This window comes from Salvelinus fontinalis, chromosome 28 (assembly GCF_029448725.1).
Source record: "Salvelinus fontinalis isolate EN_2023a chromosome 28, ASM2944872v1, whole genome shotgun sequence".
NCBI classification, from domain to species: Eukaryota; Metazoa; Chordata; class Actinopteri; order Salmoniformes; family Salmonidae; genus Salvelinus; species Salvelinus fontinalis.
This window is the reverse complement of record NC_074692.1, coordinates 7,473,101-7,495,198: the sequence shown is the minus strand read 5'-3', so window position 1 is coordinate 7,495,198 and position 22,098 is coordinate 7,473,101. Positions and strand designations below refer to the sequence as shown.

General features: G+C 45.5%; 2 protein-coding genes across 5 annotated transcripts in view; one reads left to right on the top strand and one right to left on the bottom strand.

Annotated features, from left to right (window-relative positions):
- The window catches only part of LOC129826035 (protein prune homolog 2-like), a 49,378-nt gene extending 48,165 nt beyond the window's left edge, over positions 1 to 1,213 (bottom strand). For 3 of the 4 annotated variants that reach the window (XM_055886308.1, XM_055886311.1, XM_055886309.1), the window contains exon 1: positions 789 to 1,213. In XM_055886308.1, the coding sequence (XP_055742283.1) occupies positions 789 to 824 (36 nt within the window). In that variant the 5' untranslated portion in view covers positions 825 to 1,213. The remainder of the gene's footprint in view (positions 1 to 788) is intronic. The other variant, XM_055886310.1, reaches the window with a different exon arrangement.
- A 6,739-nt stretch (positions 1,214 to 7,952) lies between these two features.
- On the top strand, positions 7,953 to 9,945 carry LOC129825806 (forkhead box protein B2-like). Its single transcript, XM_055885947.1, has one exon. The coding sequence runs from the start codon at positions 8,473 to 8,475 to the stop codon at positions 9,406 to 9,408; it is 936 nt and encodes a 311-aa protein (XP_055741922.1). The 5' UTR covers positions 7,953 to 8,472; the 3' UTR covers positions 9,409 to 9,945.
- Positions 9,946 to 22,098: the final 12,153 nt, after the last annotated feature.

Genomic DNA, 22,098 nt, shown 5'->3' with positions numbered 1-22,098 from the left:
ACCTACAACACACACAACTACCTACAAAAATAGGCATACTGACACTATTAGGCTGTGATGCATGGCTCTGGACATATACAGAAAACGACAGACTTCACGGGGGTTTGTCTATTCAGGGAGCTTTAGACACAACATGACTTTATGGAGAATGACCAAACAAAATCAAGCAACTTTAGACCTCACCCGCATGTTTATTGTAGCTACAGGCCTACACTCATTTATACTGTTGTGATGTAGCCTAAGCCTACCTAAAACGAACAGTTAATATCCTTTCGCCTACCTGTCAAGTAAGTGAGTAGTCATCATGAGGTGTTTACAACAACTTTTTACTGGAAACTACTTCCCTGAGCTCTGCCGAGACAGTGGGCCTTAAATGCAAATAGTCTGCTTGATGACAGATTAGGCGTAAATAAAATGCAAATAGTCTGCTTGATGACAGATTAGGCGTAAATAAAATGCAAATAGTGCGCTTGATGACAGATGAGGCGTTATCTGCAGCATAGGTGCGTACGGGCTGGTGCGTGCCTCTGATGAACTTGCTATTTCCATGCATTCCCTGATCAAAATGTTATTTTAAAAAATGTGTGGGAGGAGAAGCTTATGGTTTGGACCGCTTGTTTTTATTCCTCATTCAGGCCTGGCGCCGTAGCCTACTAACGGCGCTGCTTGTGGGGCAAAGAAACGAGAGAATGTACAGTTCAGCAACAGGAATACAGCCTGTAGCATGTCGTCATCATCCCAATCAGTAAAATCCTTATTAACCCCGGGCTGTTTCGGCTAAAACTCACCAGCATGGTCTTGGCCCGCCGCAAATAATCTTCCATGTTGGACTTTGTCGTTGCGGGGACGCTGCAGTCTCCATATACAAGTTTACAACGCTGGTTGTCTTTGCGCTGTTGCGCCGCCGAATCCCCCGCTGCGCTCACTGCAGCACTGGCTCAACTAGCGGTCCTCCCTCTCCAGGCTGGCCAGATATGGAGTGGGTGTGACGGGAAGCTATCCAGCGGGGGCGCGCTCGCTGAATTCAACGTGCACCCAGCGTTTGGGAATCCCCGCCAATGGCAAAAATGTATCCGGGTAGATTAAAGCCGTTTATAACAGGAATGCAAACATGGATAGAGCGCCCAGCCGCTTCAGAAATGCAGAATTCTGCAGCGCCGAGGATACGGTTTGACGTGTTTGCAGTAGCCTACTGGTGAGACTGTCCGACCACGGAGGCCAAAGACTGTGTGTGTGTGTGTTTATGCGCGTGAGTGTTTCGTGCGTGTGGTCGCGTGCGCGTCCCGCTGGCGCACAAATTGATAATATGCACTGCATGACAAATAAAAACCCAGAGACGTTGTTTTTAAGAACTGTCAATAAAATGTTGAACGCTCATACAATTGCCTTGGCATACATTTCTTTTTTTTTTTTTTTACTGTGATTGAACAGTAATCAACCCCAATTGAATTAAAACGCGATGAAAACATGTTATAGGATAACATTAAAAAAAACACACCTTCGGGAAGCTCTCTCTCTCTCTCTTTTTCACACACAGACTTGGAGCAATTTGTGATTGACCGCATGCAAAAGGCGTTTGGCGTTACACACTGTAGTCCCCGTGTCACATAGACCTACCCAACCATTTCATAATACCAGTAGGCCATATGTAAAAGTGGCGCAACACACACCTCAGCAGCCTGCCTCTCACCCCTCTTCAAGCTCACTCCTGTCCTCTATAAACAGGCCATGACTGTAACTGACTGGCCATTACTTCGTAATAATTCATTTTTGTTCGTCAACAAAATGCAATTCTATAATTGTTATTATAAACTGGGTGGTTCGAGCCCAGAATGCTGATTGTTTGACAGTGTGGTATATCAGACATATACCACAGGTATGACAGAACGTTCATTTTTACTGCTCTAATTACGTGTGTAACCAGTTTATAATAGCAGTAAGGCACATATATGGCCAATACACCATATCTAAGGGCTGTATCCAGGCACTCTGCGTTGCGTCGTGACCGGCCTTATTGCTTAACTATAATATAGTCAACATTGTTGTTCCTTGTTTAAAACCAAAATTAACAATTTTCTGAAGTCTACTTTGTTGAAACCACACAGAAGTTGTGGAGGGACATCCGATGTATGAGCAACAAATAGCTTACCAGCGATATGAGATTTCAGCATGGACAGCGGCGAAACATTGGTCTTGTCCCGACTCCAGAGAACTGACCTTCAGCACCACACTGACAGTGGACAGCGGCAGTTAGGTAGGCGGGTCTATCAATAGCCTAAATCTCACTGGCCACTAAGGAAAACCCAATTTAATGGCAGAGGGCTGCACAATAATCCTGAACGGGAAAGCTCCCAGTGTGGTTGTTCAGCCATATTTCAAACGTTCAACTTTTACAATTGTACATAATAGGGAATACATAACTGAAATAGACTTCTTCAGTGATTCGAACTCTAACCAGGCTAGTCAACTCCGCAACTCGAATATTCTTGCAAATAAACTGGTCTTGCATGGCCAGGGCAGGTGCATAACCCATCGTGTGGGCAAGTGCAGAACATTATAGCTGAGAGGCGGGAAGGGGGGGTAGAGAGAGGGAAATGATGGAGAGAGCTGACCACTGCCGCCCAGTGTCCATTGCCCGATAGAGCATCAACGGTCTTGCCCGCTCACCAGCCACTGCGCTACAACTGTCCCCCGTACCAAAGGATCTTCACCTTGTAATTTCTCTGAAAAACTGTCTCCGAGGTGAATGTGTAATTCACTCACTGTTCACAACTGACAGACCAATTTTTATATTTTTCCAATAATTGGTCTTTTGGCCGATCACGTCAGATCATTTAATGTAGGCCGGTCTTAAAAATATAGGCCGGTCTTAATAACTAGCCTACTTAAATTACTAAATGAGGACCAGATTTATGTCGTGATGGCACCAACCAAAAAGCCACTTTTCTGTCATGAGGAATATTATATAGGTTCACCAGAACTTGACTGAGTTTCCAATAACTTTTAACGACAACAAGGAGACGCCATCACCACCACCCCACCCGCTGTTTTATGGGGAAATAGAGCAATCATGGAGCATTATGCGTCACCACTAAATAATTTCCCATTACTCCAACGGTAGGGCCTAAACCTTACCACTCCCAAACCGGCTAATTTTTCCGTTGAAACAATAGGGTTAATTGATTTAAATGTTTCGCTCTGCCGCTATGCGCCCTGATGACTTCACGAGGGGTCTTTAAAGATTATTATCATAATTTCCATTATCCACATCTCTTTTCAAATGGGAGACAGAGGAATAACATCCTGCCCTAAGCTGAACAAATAATTATTAGACTCTCGAAACAAACAGACGACCCCTTTCCCCGCACCCCCACCCCATGTGTGGGCCCCCTCCCTGCGCCTTTATCCCCCTACCTCCTTCTTCAGCGGTGTGCCGCCTTAATTTATGCAAAATTAATTGATATATATTTTATAATTGATGTGCTGTAAAAATTAATGAGTAATTTATGTAATTAGTCAATTAAGGATAATTCCAGCATATGTTCAGTATGCCCAGAAGGTGTGCTTTACAAGTAGTTATTTGTCCAGGAGTTGGATGCTGCGAACACTACCTAATTAATTTTGTTATGCATATCAGCGCGATGTCTAGGCCTACTTAACGGCCCCCTATGTGAAAACAGATTTAATATTTATCTTTCCCGCGCGTTTAAAGAGGATGTATCCACCCGCATTAGCCTCTGTGGGCCTCGAAGGGCACCAACTACATTTTAGGCGCTGAAAAACAATGGATTTTTCATGAAGCCTATAGGCCTAAATTACTTTTAAAAAGTGCTTTATTTTAAAGGTGCTTATATGAGGACTCATAGGCTCTGTATAAAATATACTCTTACATGGCGCTGGTGACTCTGTAGTGCTTGAAGGTGGCAGACGTAATGGAAGAGATCTGTTGGCAAATTAATTGACATGTTTTGCACGGCCAGCCCTGGGCATAAGCTACATAGGCATTTGCCTAGGGCCTAGGGCTTTTAATTTTAACATTTTTTACTCAGTCGGGGTCTTAACTTACTGTTGAATGCTAGAATACACAAAGTGCCATTTCGAAATTTGGTTGTGCATTCAGTAAAACATTTTAAAGTGGTAAATTAGTCTAGGGGGGGGTTCTACTAAGCTAGTGCTGGCTGCTGAGGGGAGGACGGCTCATAATAATGTCTGGAACGGCGCAAACGGATTGGCACCATTCCACTGATTCTGCTCCAGCCATTACCATGAGCCCGTCCTGCCCACTTAAGGTGCCACCAACCTCCTGTGAAGCTAACATATGGAATTGTTTTGAGATGGTCATACCAAGGATCATTTAGCGATTTGATTTTGAATATTAGGACCCCTTTAGATATCCTAAAAATACACTACCAGTCAAAAGTTTGGACACACCTACTCATTCAAGGGTTTTTCTTTCTTTTTACTTTTTTCTACATTGTAGAATAATAGTGAAGACATCAAAACTATGAAATAACACATATGGAATCAGATTCTTCAAAGTATCCACCCATTGCCTTGATGACAGATTTGCACACTCTTGGCATTCTCTCAACCAGCTTCATGAGGTAGTCCCCTGGAATGCATTTCAATTAACAGGTGTGCCTTGTTAAAAGTACATTTGTGGCATTTATTTTCTTCTTACTGTGTTTGAGCCAATCAGTTGTGTTGTGACAAGGTAGGGATGGTATACAGTAGGTGGCCCTATTTGGTGAAAGACCAAGTCCATATTATGTCAGGAACAGCTCAAATAAGCAAAGAGAAACAACAGTCCATCATTACTTTAAGACATGAAGGTCAGTCAATACGGAACATTTCAAGAACTTTGAAAGTTTCTTCAAGTGCAGTCGCAAAAACCATCAAGTGCTATGATGAAACTGGCTCTCATGAGGACCGCCACAGGAGAGGAAGACCCAGAGTTACCTCTGCTGCAGAGGATAAGTTCATTAGAGTTAATTGCACCTCAGAAATTGCAGCCCAAATAAATGCTTCACAGAGTTCAAGTAACAGACATTTCAACAAAAACTGTTCAGAGAATACTACGTGAATCAGGCCAGGCAAATTGCTGCAAAGAAACCACTACTAAAGGACACCAATAAGAAGACACTTGCTTGGGCCAACAAACACGAGCAATGGACATTAGACCGGCGAAAATCTGTCCTTTGGTCTGAGGAGTCCAAATTTGAGATATTTGGTTCCAACCGCCATGTCTTTGTGAGACGCAGAGTAGGTGAGCGGATGATCTTCGCAAGTGTGATTCCCACGTGAAGCATGGAGGAGAAGGTGTGAAGGTGTGGTGGTGCTTTGCTGGTGACACTGTCTGTGATTTATTTACAATTCAAGGCATTCTTAACCAGCATGGCTACCACAGCATTTTGCAGCACTATCATTTGTTTTTCAAAAGAACAATGACCCAACACACCTCCAGGCTGTGTAAGGGCTATTTGTCCAAGAAGGAGAGGGCTGCATGAGATGACATGGCCTCCACAATCACCCGACCTCAACCCAATTGAGATGGTTTGGGATGAGTTGGACCACAGAGTGAAGGAAAAGCAGCCAACGAGTACTCAGCATACGTGGGAACTCCTTCAAGACTGTTGGAAAAGCATTCCTCATGAAGCTGGTTGAGAGCATGCCAAGTTTTGACTGGTACTGCATATACACATTTTGGGGGGGATGAAACATTGAATTTGGCTATTAGCCCATTAAATCGCATTGAAAAACAACAGATTCATACATGGAAAAACAGATAGTTAAAAAATGTAACAAAAGGAAGTTTGTTTTAAAGTGTCAGCGATATACGAAAGATCAGGAAATTATTTTTATATAATTTTTTACCCATATTTAACAACCAAAAAATCGACACTAAACTACTTCCATATATACTTCCATAAATGTGTTTAACTAGTACTGCCTACCTTCAGACGAGTCATGTGAGGCTTGTGGGCGTCCTAGAGCAAAAAAAACAACAATATCTAAGTGTTCGTGAGAGTTTCACCTTTTCATGTTAGTATCTAGCCCAAACTGTTTGGACACTACAAACAGAAGTTGGCAGATCGGTGGGGCAGACTTCAGACTAGTCCCGTGACTCTTGTGGGGGTCATAGAGCAAAACGGAGAGCACCATCGCGAGAGTCTCATCTTTTTGGTCATTAGTTTGTAGGCCAAACCGTTCGGATGCTACAGAAGTTTTCTTGAGAAGTCCGATTTTCGGGATGTCTCATAGTCTGACAAAAACCGCTGTAGCTCGGTCTCCTTCCACCTCAGATGAGGAAGACCTCCATTGGTGGATTGAAACGCAGCCCATGCAAAAAACCAACAACATATCTCTAGCTTAAACAGACAGATTTCGATGGGGATTTTTGTATTATGCTAATTAGATTTATGCGGGGAATTGGACATACACTCTATGTTAACATGACACAAGGCTGTAAAACTGCACATTTCTCTCTTCGCCCCATGCCAAAACAAGTAGAACTTCATGAAATGAGTTATAAAATGTTAAACATTTCTCTCCGCCCCATTGCAAAATGTGTCGTATTGCAGAAATCTTGCTTTAAAACTGCTACATTTTCTCTATCCCCATGAAAATGTTTCTAGAATTGCAGGAACTTGACTTTAAACCAAATCTTGCCCAGGGCCCCCAAAAGGCTAGAGCTGGCCCTGCCGTTTTGAATATTCATATATAAAATAGCAAGCTCACGCTTAATTACATTGTTGGACCTCTCTCCAAGGAAGGTAAATCACGGAAGGCTTAATTATTGTAATGTATTCGGGTCCCGCTGGGGCGCACGAGAAGACGGGCGCCGTTGAGGGCCGAGCCGTGACACCTGGCCGTGCAAAATCAGGAGCAGCTTTTGTTATTTCGTTTATCGGAACTCAGAGGAGGGAGCAAGTTTGTTTACATCCTTGTAGTATACGCGGGAGGGTGTTTAAACAGACAGACAGCAGGTTGGCTGCAAGGAGTCCCCTCACCGCAATTAATCTCCAACAACATGAGTGTGTGTGTGTGTGTGTGTGCGCGCGTGCGTGCGTGTTGGCAGGTTGGTTGCAACGAGTCCCCTCTCCGCAATTACTCAACGTGCGTTTGTGTGTGTGTGTGTGTGTGTGTGTTCATAGCCTACATGATTGATTGTTATCTTAAACTGCAGTTTCAACAATTTGAAAAAGAATGGAATGAAAATAGATCTTTCTAGATTTACACTCATAGGCTTACCATTGCCATATGTGATATCCTTGCATAATGTGTATTTTCAAGCATCAAAATTACTGGTTAATAGCTTAGACTAGGTTCGAATCGGTCATATTTCGTCACATAAACAAATAATACACTAAGATAGAAAACGAAGATAAACGTAGCTATAACGAATTTGAGATTTTTCCAAAGAAATTGCTTTTTACAATGGCATCACACAAAAGCTATTGTAGAGTTTAAGAAAGGAAAAGCAACGTTAAGAATTCAGAGATCTTTAGCTCTATCCAAGAAGGCATTAAAAAGCTCCAGTGTTTCAACTTGAACTTATTAACATAAAACACATACAAGCGGCAAATTTTCATGGACGATTTACGAGAAGAAAATCTGACTTAAATTAACAAAATTGGTGAAAGATAAATGACATTCAAACATATTCGAATAAAGGTGAAAAAACTGTAAGAACATTTTGTTCTGTTTTAATTATCCCTTTATAGTTATCATATTCTTCCCTAAACATTAGTATTATTAGACTAGGCTACTATTATGGGGTTTTATATGCCCCATCACTAATATTTACTGTTATGTCCACCCTTTATCCTCTTGGAGCGCGCGAGGGTCCTGATTGGCACGGGCTAAGGGCACGCGGATGAGTTCAGATTTCCCCTTCCCCTCCTCTTTATTCCTCACCATCCATCCCTCCCCTTTCCCCCAACGTGTCCTTGAGTGCTTGTATGCCAGCCTTACAAAAACGGTGCGGGGTGGCCAGAAGAGCGCACTAGGAGCGCTCGGCCCCACACGAGGAGCATCACCAAACCCTCGCCCTTTTGCTGTCGCAGAGACTGGTCTCGTATCTCCTGTGTGGCGGGAAAAGAAACAGCAAGAGACGGACTCTTTCATGTGTTGTCATTTTACGCACGAGATGAACTTGTGAATTTGTGTGCGCCGGTGGAGGAATGAGAAACCTTTTGGGGCTTTTTGTGAGCCACATCTTTGAGGAATTCATCTGGAGAAAGCATGACCGAAATGTGTGTCTGTGTTTGCCTGTCTGACTCACACATGATTTTAGACCACTAAAATACGAACACACAATGCCAGGAAATAAATGATTTTGGAGTCTCCAAACTTTGGAAAATCGTGCGTAAAGTCACTGATACTGACCAAAGCCTTGCAACAATATTCAGGCGCCCTCATCAGAAAATAGACAGCAGAGCTAAATCATAAATAGGCTTAGTAACCACAAGCATGCCTCGTCCGGGGAAGAACTCGTACAGTGACCAGAAGCCGCCTTACTCCTATATCTCTCTGACAGCCATGGCCATCCAGAACTCAACGGAGAAGATGCTCCCACTGAGCGACATCTATAAGTTCATTATGGACCGCTTCCCTTACTACCGGGAGAACACACAGCGGTGGCAGAACTCTCTGCGACACAACCTGTCATTCAATGATTGCTTCATCAAAATCCCCCGGCGGCCCGATCAGCCGGGGAAGGGCAGCTTTTGGGCCCTGCACCCAGACTGTGGGGACATGTTCGAAAACGGCAGCTTTCTACGCAGGCGGAAGCGCTTTAAACTTCTGCGCGCTGAGCACATGGCCTGCAAGAGCTCCCCGATGATGCACTACTTCCACCACCAGGGCAAGCTGAGTGGAGGGCATCATGAGCATCCAGGCCCCGCGGCGGCAGTGGGCAGGCTCCCCCACTTTCAGAGCTACGGCAGCATCAACTGCGGACAGTCCGGCGGCTTCAAGCACCCGTTTGCCATTGAGAACATCATAGGTCGGGACTACAAGGGCGTGATGACGAGCGGGCTGCCCATCACTTCGGTAATGCACCACCTGGGCTACCCTGTGCCCGCGCAGCTCAGCAGTGTGGTCAACTCAATGTGGCCGCACGTCGGCATGCTGTCAGATTCCATGAGCGCCATACCCGTCTCCTCAGAGTATGCGCCCTTTGGCGTGTCCATGAAGGGTCTCTACCATCACGCCAGTGGACAGACGCTACCCGCTGTTCCTGTGCCCATCAAACCCACCCCGTCTATGGGTCCGATGCCCGGTCTTTCGGGCCTTCCGTCCGGCCCATCGCAGCTCTGCTCCTCTTCATCCATGCTGGAGAAGAATGGTTCCGACCCTTTGGAGGGCAAGGGCAACGCGATACACCCGGCTCTTCTGCTGTCTTAACCGGGTAAAACATCAGCAACTCGATTCTGTATCTACGAGGGGACGAGAGCAGTATCTAAAATGTTAATCATGTATAGTTGCCTAGATGTTGAGCAGGTATGAAGAGCTGTAAAGGAATTCAGACTGTATCTTTATAGTGATGAGTTGTAAGCTACCACGTATTTTAGCATAATTTCTTCTTAAATCCATTATTAGCCCATTTTGTGAAGGTATTTATGACATTACATGTGGCACTAAAATACAATGAGGAATTGACCCAAAGAGAGTTTTAATTTAATAATAATAATTTAGTCAATCAAAATAAAGAAGAAAATCAAAACTTGCTGCCTCAGTTTTTAAATGTATGAGCGGATAATATAAATGATTTCAAAGTTTTTGTTCATTAGATTTAATTGAAAAATGAAACGTGTTGTCTAATAATAGCACACATGTTTATTATGGGCTGTTCTTATTAGCACGCTAAATGAATATAACATGTAAGATAAATGTTATGACTGTAAAATAACATGATTTATCTTAAGAGATTTATAAAGAACTTTAAACGAAATTCATCATCTGTCTGAGTTATTTTGTCATTTTTTTTGTGTGGATTGTTTCGTTTGAATTATCGAGACGTTTTTTCTGACGTCGTTTGTTTGCTGGTTTTCCTCAATTGTGTGACACCTCGTGTGAAAGGCATGAGAGCAAGTCACACTATCTTGCGCTTGTTATACACGATATTTCAGGTGTCAATTTATGTGGTCAAATTGAAGATTAGAGAATCATTCACGCACTTGAACATGTTGTAGTACAAATATGGTCTCATTGCCTAATGTAGGCCAATGTTTGCTTTAAGGGGTATCGTGATATTCACAGAGCTCGTCACCAAGCTAAAGAGTAGATGCGTTTATGCCTTTATGATTATTATGATTGTTATTATGTTTGAATCATATTAACATAATCACGCGCATAAACGAGCGCAGTAAAGCATCAAACTCTGGGAGAAAAACGGCCTGACGCGCGGGGCACCTGTTGCGCGTTATCCAATTGAGACAGTTTATTAACCAGGGATTTCACCGTTTTTGTATACAATCAAGCAGAAAACAAGCGTCCCACACATTGAACTATATTGAGATATCTGGTATTAAATTGTTAGGCTATGCTATGATAACATCAAATATACTTTTTTTCCCAATATTGTTGTAACATGTAGCTTAAAGGTCATTAAATATATCTCAATTAACTTCCGTGTTTGCAAGGACTCCAGATGTAGCACTGAACCTTAGATTACTGTGATTGTGTGTATGTGTGTGTGTGTGTGTGTGTGTGTGTGTGTGTGTGTGTGTGTGTGTGTGTGTCTAGAAGACCTGGCTGCTATGAGTGTGCCACAAAAGATGGATTGAGGGGGGTGTATTATATACCTCCATAACTTCAAAAGCGGGCATTAGATGAAGTTCTTTTGTTTCTCTCTTTCCAACATAATCCCATCTTTGAAGTCCAGGGAGCAGGTCCCCTCCAGAACACAAAGGGCTTGGTACTGCCCACTGACAGTGACTTACTTTCAAGCTTCCTGTTTAGCATTCCAAAGGCAACCATAACCCATTCCGTTGTCACACCGGCCTCTGAACAAATAATTGAGATGTACAAGTGGAAGAAAGACGTGGGAGTTAGTATTAAAATGGGTCTGTGTCATTATTAATGAGGTATCTGTCACATACGCACATGCATACACAAACACACGCACCATGTCTCAAATCCTTCTCTTTTTGTATAATTCTCCATGACTTTCTCTAAATAACAGCCCAGTGGTGAACTGAAAAAGCATCTGGAGGCCTCTCTCTCTCTCTCTCTCTCTCTCTCTCTCTCTCTCTCTCTCTCTCTCTCTCTCTCTCTCTCTCTCTCTCTCTCTCTCTCTCTCTTGCTCTCTACGTTAATCTACAGTATATTAGTTATACCGAGTGATATTGTTATGAGGAGGTAATACCCTAATCTGTGTTGTCTCTCTAATGATTCTCCCAGTGTTACTGTATAATTAAACACCTCTTAATTACCAGCTAATAAGAGGTGTAATAATGTCTCAATTATCCTCGCTGATCCTCTAGCTTCAGAATATCACAGCTTCTTGAATCAGAATATCACATGACCATCTGACATGTGAATGTTTGCACATTCAGTTTTCCTGGCTATTCTAAGTGGGTCCCTGTGTGTGTGTGTGTGTGTGTGTGTGTGTCCCATGATATAGCTACTCGGTACAATAGCACAGTAATAAACCTATCATATCAAGTTGTACTTGATCAAGAGGCCACAGACAAAGAGATAAAATGAATATGAATGGGGCTGAAAGTGAGATGACAATATTTTGTTTGCGCAAGGCAAATACGTCATTATATCTTAGAAAAACTGATTAACTAAACTGTATGACATGAATATGAATCGAACTTTTGTTCTGTGAAAATCTGTTAATCACAAATAATATGACTGTTAAGATGAATAAAATATGAGGTCAGGGGGTTGTTGCTGCACGACCCTCCTAAGCATAACGCTCCAGCCTTGAATAGGAGATGAGACATTAACCATAATTACCCAGACTCCATCGGGGCCAGGGTGACAAATTCTACATGAGTTTTTTTAATGACCAACAAGAGCAGACCATTATAATGAGCAGCTTAATTCATTAATGCTCTCATTCATCCACACAGACACACACACACGCACACGCACGCGCACACGCACACACACACACACACACACACACACACACACACACACACACACACACACACACACACACACACACACACACACACACACACACACACACACACACACACACACACACACACACACACACACAAACACACAGATTAAGCAGAGTAGGGACATAACATTCTCTGAAACAGATAGTACATTTTATTATGTTGATACCATTGTATGAGAGAAATTGTGGTAATAGATAAAAACATATAATTGCATTGATAGATTCATCGTTTAATCCAGCAGCATTTAGGGTGAGCAATTACAATTACATCGCTGCAGTTATCTATACTTGAGTTAAACCATCAGTGTGTACGTAAACTAAGGTCTACCCATCCGCACAGGGTAAACAATAGAGATAAGGTGTGTGTTTGGGATCGACAGCAGTTGGCGTCTGCAGTCCAGCTGATCAACAAATAATAACGAGCTGTCATGTAGGATGTGATACGATTTGTACACTACTGGTCAAAAGTTTTAGAACACCTACTCATTCAAGGGTTTTTCTTTATTTGTACTATTTTCTACATTGTAGAATAATAGTGAAGACATGAAAACTATGAAATAATACATATGGAATCATGTAGTAACCAAAAAAGTGTTAAACAAATCAAAATATATTTTATATTTGAGATTCTTCAAATAGACACCCTTTGCCTTGATGACAGCTTTGCACACTTAAGGACACCAATAATAAGAAGAGACTTGCTTGGGCCAAGAAATATGAGCAATGGACATCAGACCGGTGGAAATGTGTCCTTTGGTCTGGAGTCCAAATTGGAGATTTTTGGTTCCAAACGCTGTGTCTTTGTGAGACGCCGTGTGGGTGAACGGATGATCTCCACATGTGTATTTCCCACCGTAAAGCATGGATTAGGAGGTGTGATGGTGTGGGGGTCCTTTGCTGGTGACACTGTCTGTGATTTATTTAGAATTCAAGGCACACTTAACTAGCATGGCTACCACAGCATTCTGTAGTGATATGCCATCCCATCTGGTTTGGGCTTAGTGGGACTATCATTTGTTGTCAACAGGACAATGACCCAACATACCTCCAGGCTGTGTAAGGGCTATTTTACCAAGAAGGAGAGTGATGGAGTGCTGCATCAGATGACCTGTCCTCCACAATCCCCTGTCCTCGACCTAATTGAGATGGTTTGGGATGTGTCGGACCTGTAACGGCAGCCTTCCCTCTCTTCACTAGAAGAGAGAGTGTAGCAGGGATCGGACCAACACGCAGCGTATCCAGTGCTCAACATGTTTAATAACACTAATAAACAGTGAAAACTTAACACTTAACAAATAACAAAATAACAAAATGTGGCAAACCGATAACAGTCCTATCTGGTGCAGAACACAAACACAGAGACAGGAAACAACCACCCACAATCCCCAACACAAAACAAGCCACCTATATATGATTCTCAATCAGGGACAACGATTGACAGCTGTCTCTGATTGAGAACCATATTTAGGTGGCTTGTTTTGTGTTGGGGATTGTGGGTGGTTGTTTCCTGTCTCTGTGTTTGTGTTCTGCACCAGATAGGACTGTTATCGGTTTGCCACATTTTGTTATTTTGTTATTTGTTAAGTGTTAAGTGTTCACTGTTTATTAGTGTTATTAAACATGTTGAGCACTGGCTACGCTGCGTGTTGGTCCGATCCCTGCTACACTCTCTCTTCTAGTGAAGAGAGGGAAGGCTGCCGTTACAGAACCACCCACCAAACCCGGACCAAGCAGCGTAGCAACGGGCAGCAACGGCAGCAGCAGCAGCAGCGGGACCAGGAGAAATGGACTTGGGAGGACGTATTGGACGGAAAGGGTTGCTACACATGGGAGGAGATCCTGGCTGGTAAGGATCGCCTTCCATGGGAACAGGCGGCGGCATCTAGGAGAGCGAAAGCAGCTGAGAAGGGGAATCGGTTTTATGAGGGAACACAGCTGGCCAAGAAGCCCGAGAAGAAATCCCAAACATTTCTTGGGGGGGGGGGGGGGGGTTAAAGGGTAGTGTGGCGAAGTCAGGTAGGAGACCTGCGCCCACTTCCCATGCTTACCGTGGAGAGCGGGAGTACGGGCAGACACCGTGTTATGCGGAAGAGCGCACGGTGTCTCCTGTACATGTGCATAGCCCGGTGCGGGTTATTCCACCTCCCCGCGCTGTCCGGGCTAAATTGAGCATTGAGCCAAGTGCCATGAAGCCGGCTCAACATATCTGGCCTCCAGTACGTCTCCTCGGGCCGGTGTACATGGCACCAGCCTTACGCATGGTGTCCCCGGTTCGCCTACACAGCCCAGTGCGGGTTATTCCACCTCCCCGCATTGGTCGGGCTACGGGGAGCATTCAACCAGTTAAGGTTGGGCAGGCTCAGTGCTCAAGGGAGCCAGTACGCCTGCACGGTCCGGTATATCCGGCGCCACCTTCCCGCCCCAGCCCAGTACCATCAGTGCCTACACCACGCACTAGGCTTCCTGTGCGTCTCCAGAGCCCTGTTCCTCCTACACGCACTCTCCCTGTGGTGCGTGTCTCCAGCCCAGTACCACCAATTCCGGCACCACGCACCAAGCCTCCTGTGCGTCTCTAGAGCCCTGTACGCACTGTTCCTTCTCCCCGCACTCGCCCTGAGGTGCGTGCCCTCAGTCCGGTACCACCAGTTCCGGCACCACGCACCAGGCCTATAGTGCGCTTTTAGAAACCAGTGTGCCCTGTTCCTGCTCCCCGCACTAGCCTTGAGGTGCGTGTCTCCAGTCCGGTGCCACCAGTTCCGGCACCACGCACCAGGTCTACTGTGCGCCTCAGCAGGTCAGAGTCGGCCGTCTGCCCAACCCCGCCTGCACTGCTCGTCGGCTCAACGGCGTCTGCACTGCTTGTCTGCTCAGCGCCGTCTGAGCTGCCTGCCTGCCCAGCGCCGTCTGAGCCATCCGTTTGCCCAGCGCCATCTGAGCCATCGTCTGCCCAGCGCCGTCTGAGCCATCCGTCTGCCCAGCGCCATCTGAGCCATCCGTCTGCCCAGTGCCATCTGAGCCATCCGTCTGCCCAGCGCCATCTGAGCCATCCGTCTGCCCAGCGCCATCTGAGCCATCCGTCTGCCCAGCGCCATCTGAGCCATCCGTCTGCCCAGAGCCATCTGAGCCATCCGTCTGCCCAGCGCCATCTGAGCCATCCGTCTGTCCCGAGCCATTAGAGCCGCCCATCTGTCCCGAGCCGTCAGAGCCGTTCGTCAGTCAGGAGCCGCTAGAGCCGTCCGTCAGTCAGGAGCCGCTAGAGCCGTCCGTCAGTCAGGAGCCGCTAGAGCCGTCCGTAAGTCAGGAGCCGCCAGAGCCGCCAGCCAGTCAGGGGCCGCCAGAGCCGCCAGCCAGTCAGGAGCCGCCAGAGCCGCCAGCCAGTCAGGAGCCGCCAGAGCCGCCAGCCAGTCAGGAGTTGCCAGAGCCGCCAGCCAGTCAGGAGCTGCCAGAGCCGCCAGCCAGTCAGGAGCTGCCAGAGCCGCCCTCCAGTCATGAGCTGCCCTCAAGTCATGAGCTGCCCTCCAGTCATGAGCTGCCCTTCAGTCATGAGCTGCCTTCCAGTCATGAGCTGCCCTCCAGTCATGATCTGCCCTCCAGTCATGAGCTGCCCTCCAGTCATGAGCTGCCTTCCAGTCAGGAGCTGCCTTCCAGTCATGAGCTGCCCTCCAGTCATGAGCTGCCTTCCAGTCATGAGCTGCATCTAGTCCGGAGCTGCCCTTCAGTCCGGAGCAACCATTCAGTCCAGAGCTGCCTCTCTGTCCAGAGCTGTCCTTCAGTCCGGAGCAACCATTCAGTCCAGAGCTGCCTCTCTGTCCGGAGCTGTCCTTCAGTCCGGAGTTGCCCCTCTGTCCTGATCTACCTCTCTGTCCTGAGCTACCTCTCTGTCCTGAGCTACCTCTCTGTCCTGAGCTACCCCTCTGTCCTGAGCTACCTCTCTGTCCTGAGTTGTCTATATTTAGGAGGGGCCTTGGTGAAGATTCCTGGACCATGGTCGGGGGCGAGGGTCGCCACTCAAAGGACGCTAAGGAGGGGAACAAAGACAGTGGTGGAGTGGTGTCCTCGTCCACCGCCGGAGCCGCCACCGCGGACAGATGCCCACCCAGACCCCCCCCTTGAGTTTTAGGGGTGCGTTCGGAGTCCGCACCTCAGGGGGGGGTACTGTCACGTCCTGACCATATTTCTTATGTGTTTTGCTTGTTTAGTGTTGGTCAGGACGTGAGCTGGGTGGGAATTCTATGTTGTGTGCCTAGTTTGTCTGTTTAGGGTCCAGCCTAATATGGTTCTCAATCAGAGACAGCTGTCAATCGTTGTCCCTGATTGAGAATCATATATAGGTGGCTTGTTTTGTGTTGGGGATTGTGGGTGGTTGTTTCCTGTCTCTGTGTTTGTGTTCTGCACCAGATAGTACTGTCTCGGCTTTCACGTTTTGTTATTTTGTTATTTGTTAATGTTCACCGTTTATCGTCTGATTAAACATGTTGAACACTAACTGCGCTGCATTTTGGTCCTCTCCTTCATCCCAGGAAGAAAGCCGTTACAGGACCCCAGAGTGAAGGAAAAGCAGCCAACAAGTGCTCAACATATGTGGGAATTCCTTGACTTGTTGGAAAAGCATTCCAGGTGAAGCTGGTTGAGAGAATGGCAAGAGTGTGTAAAACTGTCATCAAGGAAAAGGGTGGCTATTAGAAGAATCTCAAATATAAAATATATTTTGATTTTGATTTGTTTGACACTTTTTTTGGTTACTACATGATTCCATGTGTATTATTTCATAGTTTTCATGTCTCCACTATTATTCTACAATGTAGAAAATAGTACAAATAAAGAAAAACCCTTGAATGAGTAGGTGTTCTAAAACAATTGACTGGTAGTCTAGATCATCCGTCAGTCTGCAGTTGCCAAGTGCAATGTCATCGATCTCCAGCATGCATTCTTCTCCGTCTCGGCACAAACTTGTGGCTTAACAAGACAGCAGACAGTAGAGAACAAGACCCCCACAAGGGCACAAGGGCTGCACCATATAGCAGCACTAATGAAATTATAATATTCTTAAGAGGTTTCTTTATCAACTTGAATTTCCAGTGCCAGGGAAAGTGCGACCTCAGAGGACACTTATCTCAGGACCTTGAGAGAGCAACTCCACTGTGCAACTGAGAAACTTTACACACTCGATCTGCAACACTAGAATATATTAAAATCGTTTTTTTCAAACCATTGTAATTATAGTATAAGTCACCTGCTGACATAGTTACTGTGTGTCACCTATGTTGACGTTTACACTCCTGACAAACTTCTGCAAGCCTTCGATTAGAGGGCTAGCACTCTACCTCCTGTGCCATAAAGGTCCACACATCTCTTGGCAGAGGCCATTAAAGTACACCCACACACAAGGAGACAACTATTTTTTTGATAAGGCAGTATTGCACTCCAATAGCCTACATCTGTACATAGCTGCCTTCAAAGCCAGCCTCGCAGATTGCCTGGATGAGTTACCCTCATCATGCTAACGTATTATGATTCACTGCTAGCGGGCGCTGGGAGTACGGACCACAGCTGCTGCCACTCGGTAATAGCTGCCTCACCGTCTGTATCACGCCAGCCCATTGATGGTGGGGATAGTTGGCACATGACGTGTCTGCTGCCCGTCGAGACAGTAAAGCCCGGCTAATGAAAAACTCACCTAACATTAACCATCGGCCCCAGCAACAGAGAGAAGCTGTCAGCCCCGGCACTCTAAACGGCAGGTCACCCAGAGAGGACCGCAGATTACAATAACTCTCTCTTTTCATTGTCGTTCACTTTTTGCACAGCCTCTTATCTTGCTTTCTCCAACCCTTCCTTTCTCTCTCTCCCTTAGATCCCCCCTTTCTTCTCTCGATCTCTCTCTCTCATATTGTCTCTCTCTCTCTCTGTGATTCAGGGTGATTCAGTGCTCAGAGGTGAGGGTCTAGATGCCCTCTGGTTGTCCTTTGAACAAGGTCCTCTGACGCAACTCATCCAATCTCCATTCTGCTGTCGGCGTTAATGGTTCACATTATTCTACCTGATTAGAGATTATTACACTTCATTATGGATTACAAAAAGGGGTCAGGGGCCATTCTTGTTGGCCTCCGTCCCATGCTTTCTCCTTTTTCAATCCTTTCTCCTCTTTCATCTCTCACTTTCTGGAACGAACGTCGTCGGGAGAAGGAGAAGAGGACCAAGGTGCAGCATGGTAAGTGTTCATTTTACTTTAATAAAATACGAAACACTTGACAGAACAACAGAAACGGCAAACGAACAGTTCTGTAAGGTGACGACACACAAAACAGAAAACACCTACCCACAAACACAGGTGGGAACAGGCTACCTAAGTATGGTTCTCAATCAGAGACAACGATAGACAGCTGCCTCTGATTGGGAACCATACCAGGCCAAACACATAGAAATACAAAACAAGGACAACATAGAACACCAGACATAGAATGCCCACCCAAACTCACGCCCTGATCAACCAAAATAGAGACATAAAAAGGATCTCTACGGTCAGGGTGTGACACTTTCTCACACAGTCTACAGGGAGAAGAGGTTCATTTAACCTCCCAAAAACATTCCAACCTTTTGAGGAGGGTAAGGATAAGTGTTCATATTCTTTTTCATGGCCCCAACAATAGAAATGGAAGGTAAAGTACTCAAAAAGTGCTGAAAAGAGAAAGTCAAAGGTTTGGCTTTTCTCAGAAACTCGAAGTATGAACAATTCCAGTTTTGAACAGTTAGAAATACATCTACTGCAGCCTACTAGACTTTCACACACGGTTCGTATACATTAGACAAAAACGGGAAAAAACAGACTCAAGCCGGGAAGGATTACCTGAACTTGTCCAACCAATTTCCAATGCAAAACGTTTTTCTACGGTGTATCCTAATGAACAGGCTCTACACTCAGACCCATTCCAGCCATTTCCCTTCCCATCCCTGTCGGAGGCTCCCGAGTGGTGCAGCGGTCTAAGGCACTGCATCTCAGTGCTAGAGGCATTACTACAGACCCTGGTTTGATTCCAGGCTGTATCACAACCGGCCGTGATTGGGAGTCCCATAGGGCGGCGCACAATTGGACCGGCATCGTCCGGGCTAGGGTTTGACCGGGGTAGGACGTCATTGTAAATAAGAATTTGTTCTTAACTGACTTGCCTAGTTGAATATACAAATTTTCCACTTCATGGGACGTTAAGGATCTATAGGTGGATGTCTGACCATCCGACTGCACCACAGCCTCTTTGTCCAGTAAGAGAGTACAGACAACAGGACACTCCCTGCCCAAGGCCACAGATATGGAGTTACCGGACCTACAGGGAAGGAGGAAAGAGAGAAACAGAGAGATGGACCATTATGTGTATTCCATGATGTCCGTTATACATGTTTGTATTATGTGTGTCTGTGCGATATGAGTGCGTGAACATGTGCATGTCTGTGTAGTTATGGGTTTAGGAGAGAAACACACAAAGGGAAAGAGAGAGGAGAATATGAATGTGTTTGTATTGAATGGCAGTAGAGGGCCATTAGACCTGGGCATGAACTCTTAGATAAAGCACACAGACAAAGGAATGGATAATTATGGCAAAGCTTGAGCAGGTTTAATTCTGAAGCTCACATCAATCACATGAGCCCAGAGGGTGTGTGTGTTTGTGTGTGTGCTCGTCTGTGATGTATGAGTGAATGTGTCTAAGAGCAGAGACAGAAAGAGTGAGGGGAGGATATAGGTACTCAAGAGAGATAGGATCTCACATTACAGATAGGTGTAGGTTTCTTCAACACGGGTGACAATCTGTCTTCTGCAGTTTGACTTTGACGTTAACATTAGGGTGCTTGCTTTCACAATATGCTGTAGGCACGCTTCCTATACCACAGGGCCCGTAATCATAAAGTTTCTCAGAGTAGAAGTGCTGCTGATCTAGGATAAGTTTTCTCTTTAAGACTATAATCATCGACAGGGGGGACCTGGTCCAAGATCAGCCCTCCTACTCTGAGATGGTTTATGTATACTGACCCAGACCTTGAAGCAGAGGCTACCGGTACGGTAGCTACGCAGGAACGGCGGGGTCTAGCTACGACCCACTGTTCTAGTCTCTCGTTAGTGTTAATTGCGGCTGTGGCAGCGGTTAAAGGAAAGGTCCTCCACTGACTCCCGGATCATTTATCTCTCCATTAGAGGAAGCACTTGGGTTTTTATTGGTGCAATAAAGTCTATCTTAACTCACCTGACCCCTGAGCGCGGTGGGGCCCCCGACTCCCTCTGCATATTCATCATCTCACTCGGAGCGTGAGGGAACACGGGCATGTTGTTCCTCCCAATCACTTAATTACTGTTATCTTTAATTAGGCAAACAAGGGGAACTGGATTAATCGCACAGACAAAGACCCCGGCGCGTCGTGTGTGTGTGTGTTTGTGTGTGTGTGTGTGTGTGTGTGTTTGAGCATGCGTGTGTGTCAAGGCATGTTCTCTCTCTGTAACTGCACACCAGTTTGTGTCACTTTGTTATTCATTGTCTGACTTTTAATTTTCCTCGATGTTTCATTTTTATAACAAACACATTGTTGCTGTGCTTAACTGGACCCATGGAAATAATCAAAAACCATCCATTGAAAGACACTTATGATACGAGATACTGTGAATTTTTACTTTGATATCTATCCATTGAAAAAAAGAAAAGTTTATGGCAAAATGTTCAAAACCCCAAAGATCTTCCCTATACGAATAAATCAAGATTTTTGTTCATGAAAACATCAATAGCAAAATCACCCAGGTTAAATTCAGTCTGAAAGGTTAAATTCAGTCTGCTTGCACCCTCTAGTGGCCATTAGGGTTCATGTTTTTATGGACAAAACCTCAAATGAAACATTGGGTCCGATCCCAAATCAACTTCTAAACCCTACCTACACCCTATACACTTGAAGAGATCTAAAGGGATTGTGAAGTCTGCCACACCATCCATCCCTACTTCCGTACTGCGCCAAACACAAATAGAATTCTGACAGTCTGGAACTTTGTAGGGCTTGCTTTTGAGTGCACAAAGTTTGTGTTACATCGCAACATTTAATTTACAACCAGTGTCTGTGTTTGCCATCTCCAGTTGTGCCGCACTGTATAAAGGGTGCACGCACACAACAGTTCGGTCTCGTTCCCCTGCTCGGAAGGGATTTCCACATAACACGATCATTTGGATAGCCACTCTAGCTTCGCCCTCATGTCAGTCCTAGCAAGCTAGCAAGTAGGCTAGGTAGTGCTCGGTATCAACAGCCAATCCAGTACGGGCTGGAAACTATAGTGAGCTTCGATTGGTCAATAGCGTTTACATAAAGTTCAGCTTTACCCAACGTTGGTCGCTCTCTGTTCACGCCCCCTCCGTTGAAAATGAATTGGGCTCCGTTATTTCATCACACCCATCGTGTTTTGTGGAAATGCAACGTCACAGAGCGTTCACACTATAAAAGCGGCATTCGCCTAGCCACGCTAGCCTCGCCCTCATGTGGGTGTTAACAAGCTAGCAAGCAAGCCAGGTAGTGCAACATATCAACCATAGAGAATTTAAAAGGCCTCAGTGGTCAAAAGGCCATTGAAGCATGGTCAGCGCCATTTAGGGCTTCCACCATTTTAAGTAGTCAAAATAGTTAACTGGGTGGGGATTCCTATGGGTTTTATGCTAAATGGAGCTGCCCAAGATGTCACAGACACTGTAATGGCAGAGATATAAAGACGAGTCCTCTATCTATTTCTATGGTATTAACAGCCATAGTCAGCCAGTCCAGTAAGGGTTGGAAGCTATGGTGAGCTTTGATTGGTCACTCTCCTGTCCCGTTCAGCTCCCTCGCCCATGTTCGAGTCGCTAAACGGTCCCCCTGCCCACTCTGCTTCTCTCGCCTTCCTTCCATTGACAGTGAATAGGTGTGTTCGAGCTGGAAGCCTAACGAAGCCGACA

Coding starts and splice junctions, on each gene's coding strand:
- LOC129825806 (XM_055885947.1), top strand. CDS start 8,473: ATGCCTCGTCCGGGGAAGAACTCGTACAGTGACCAGAAGCCGCCTTAC.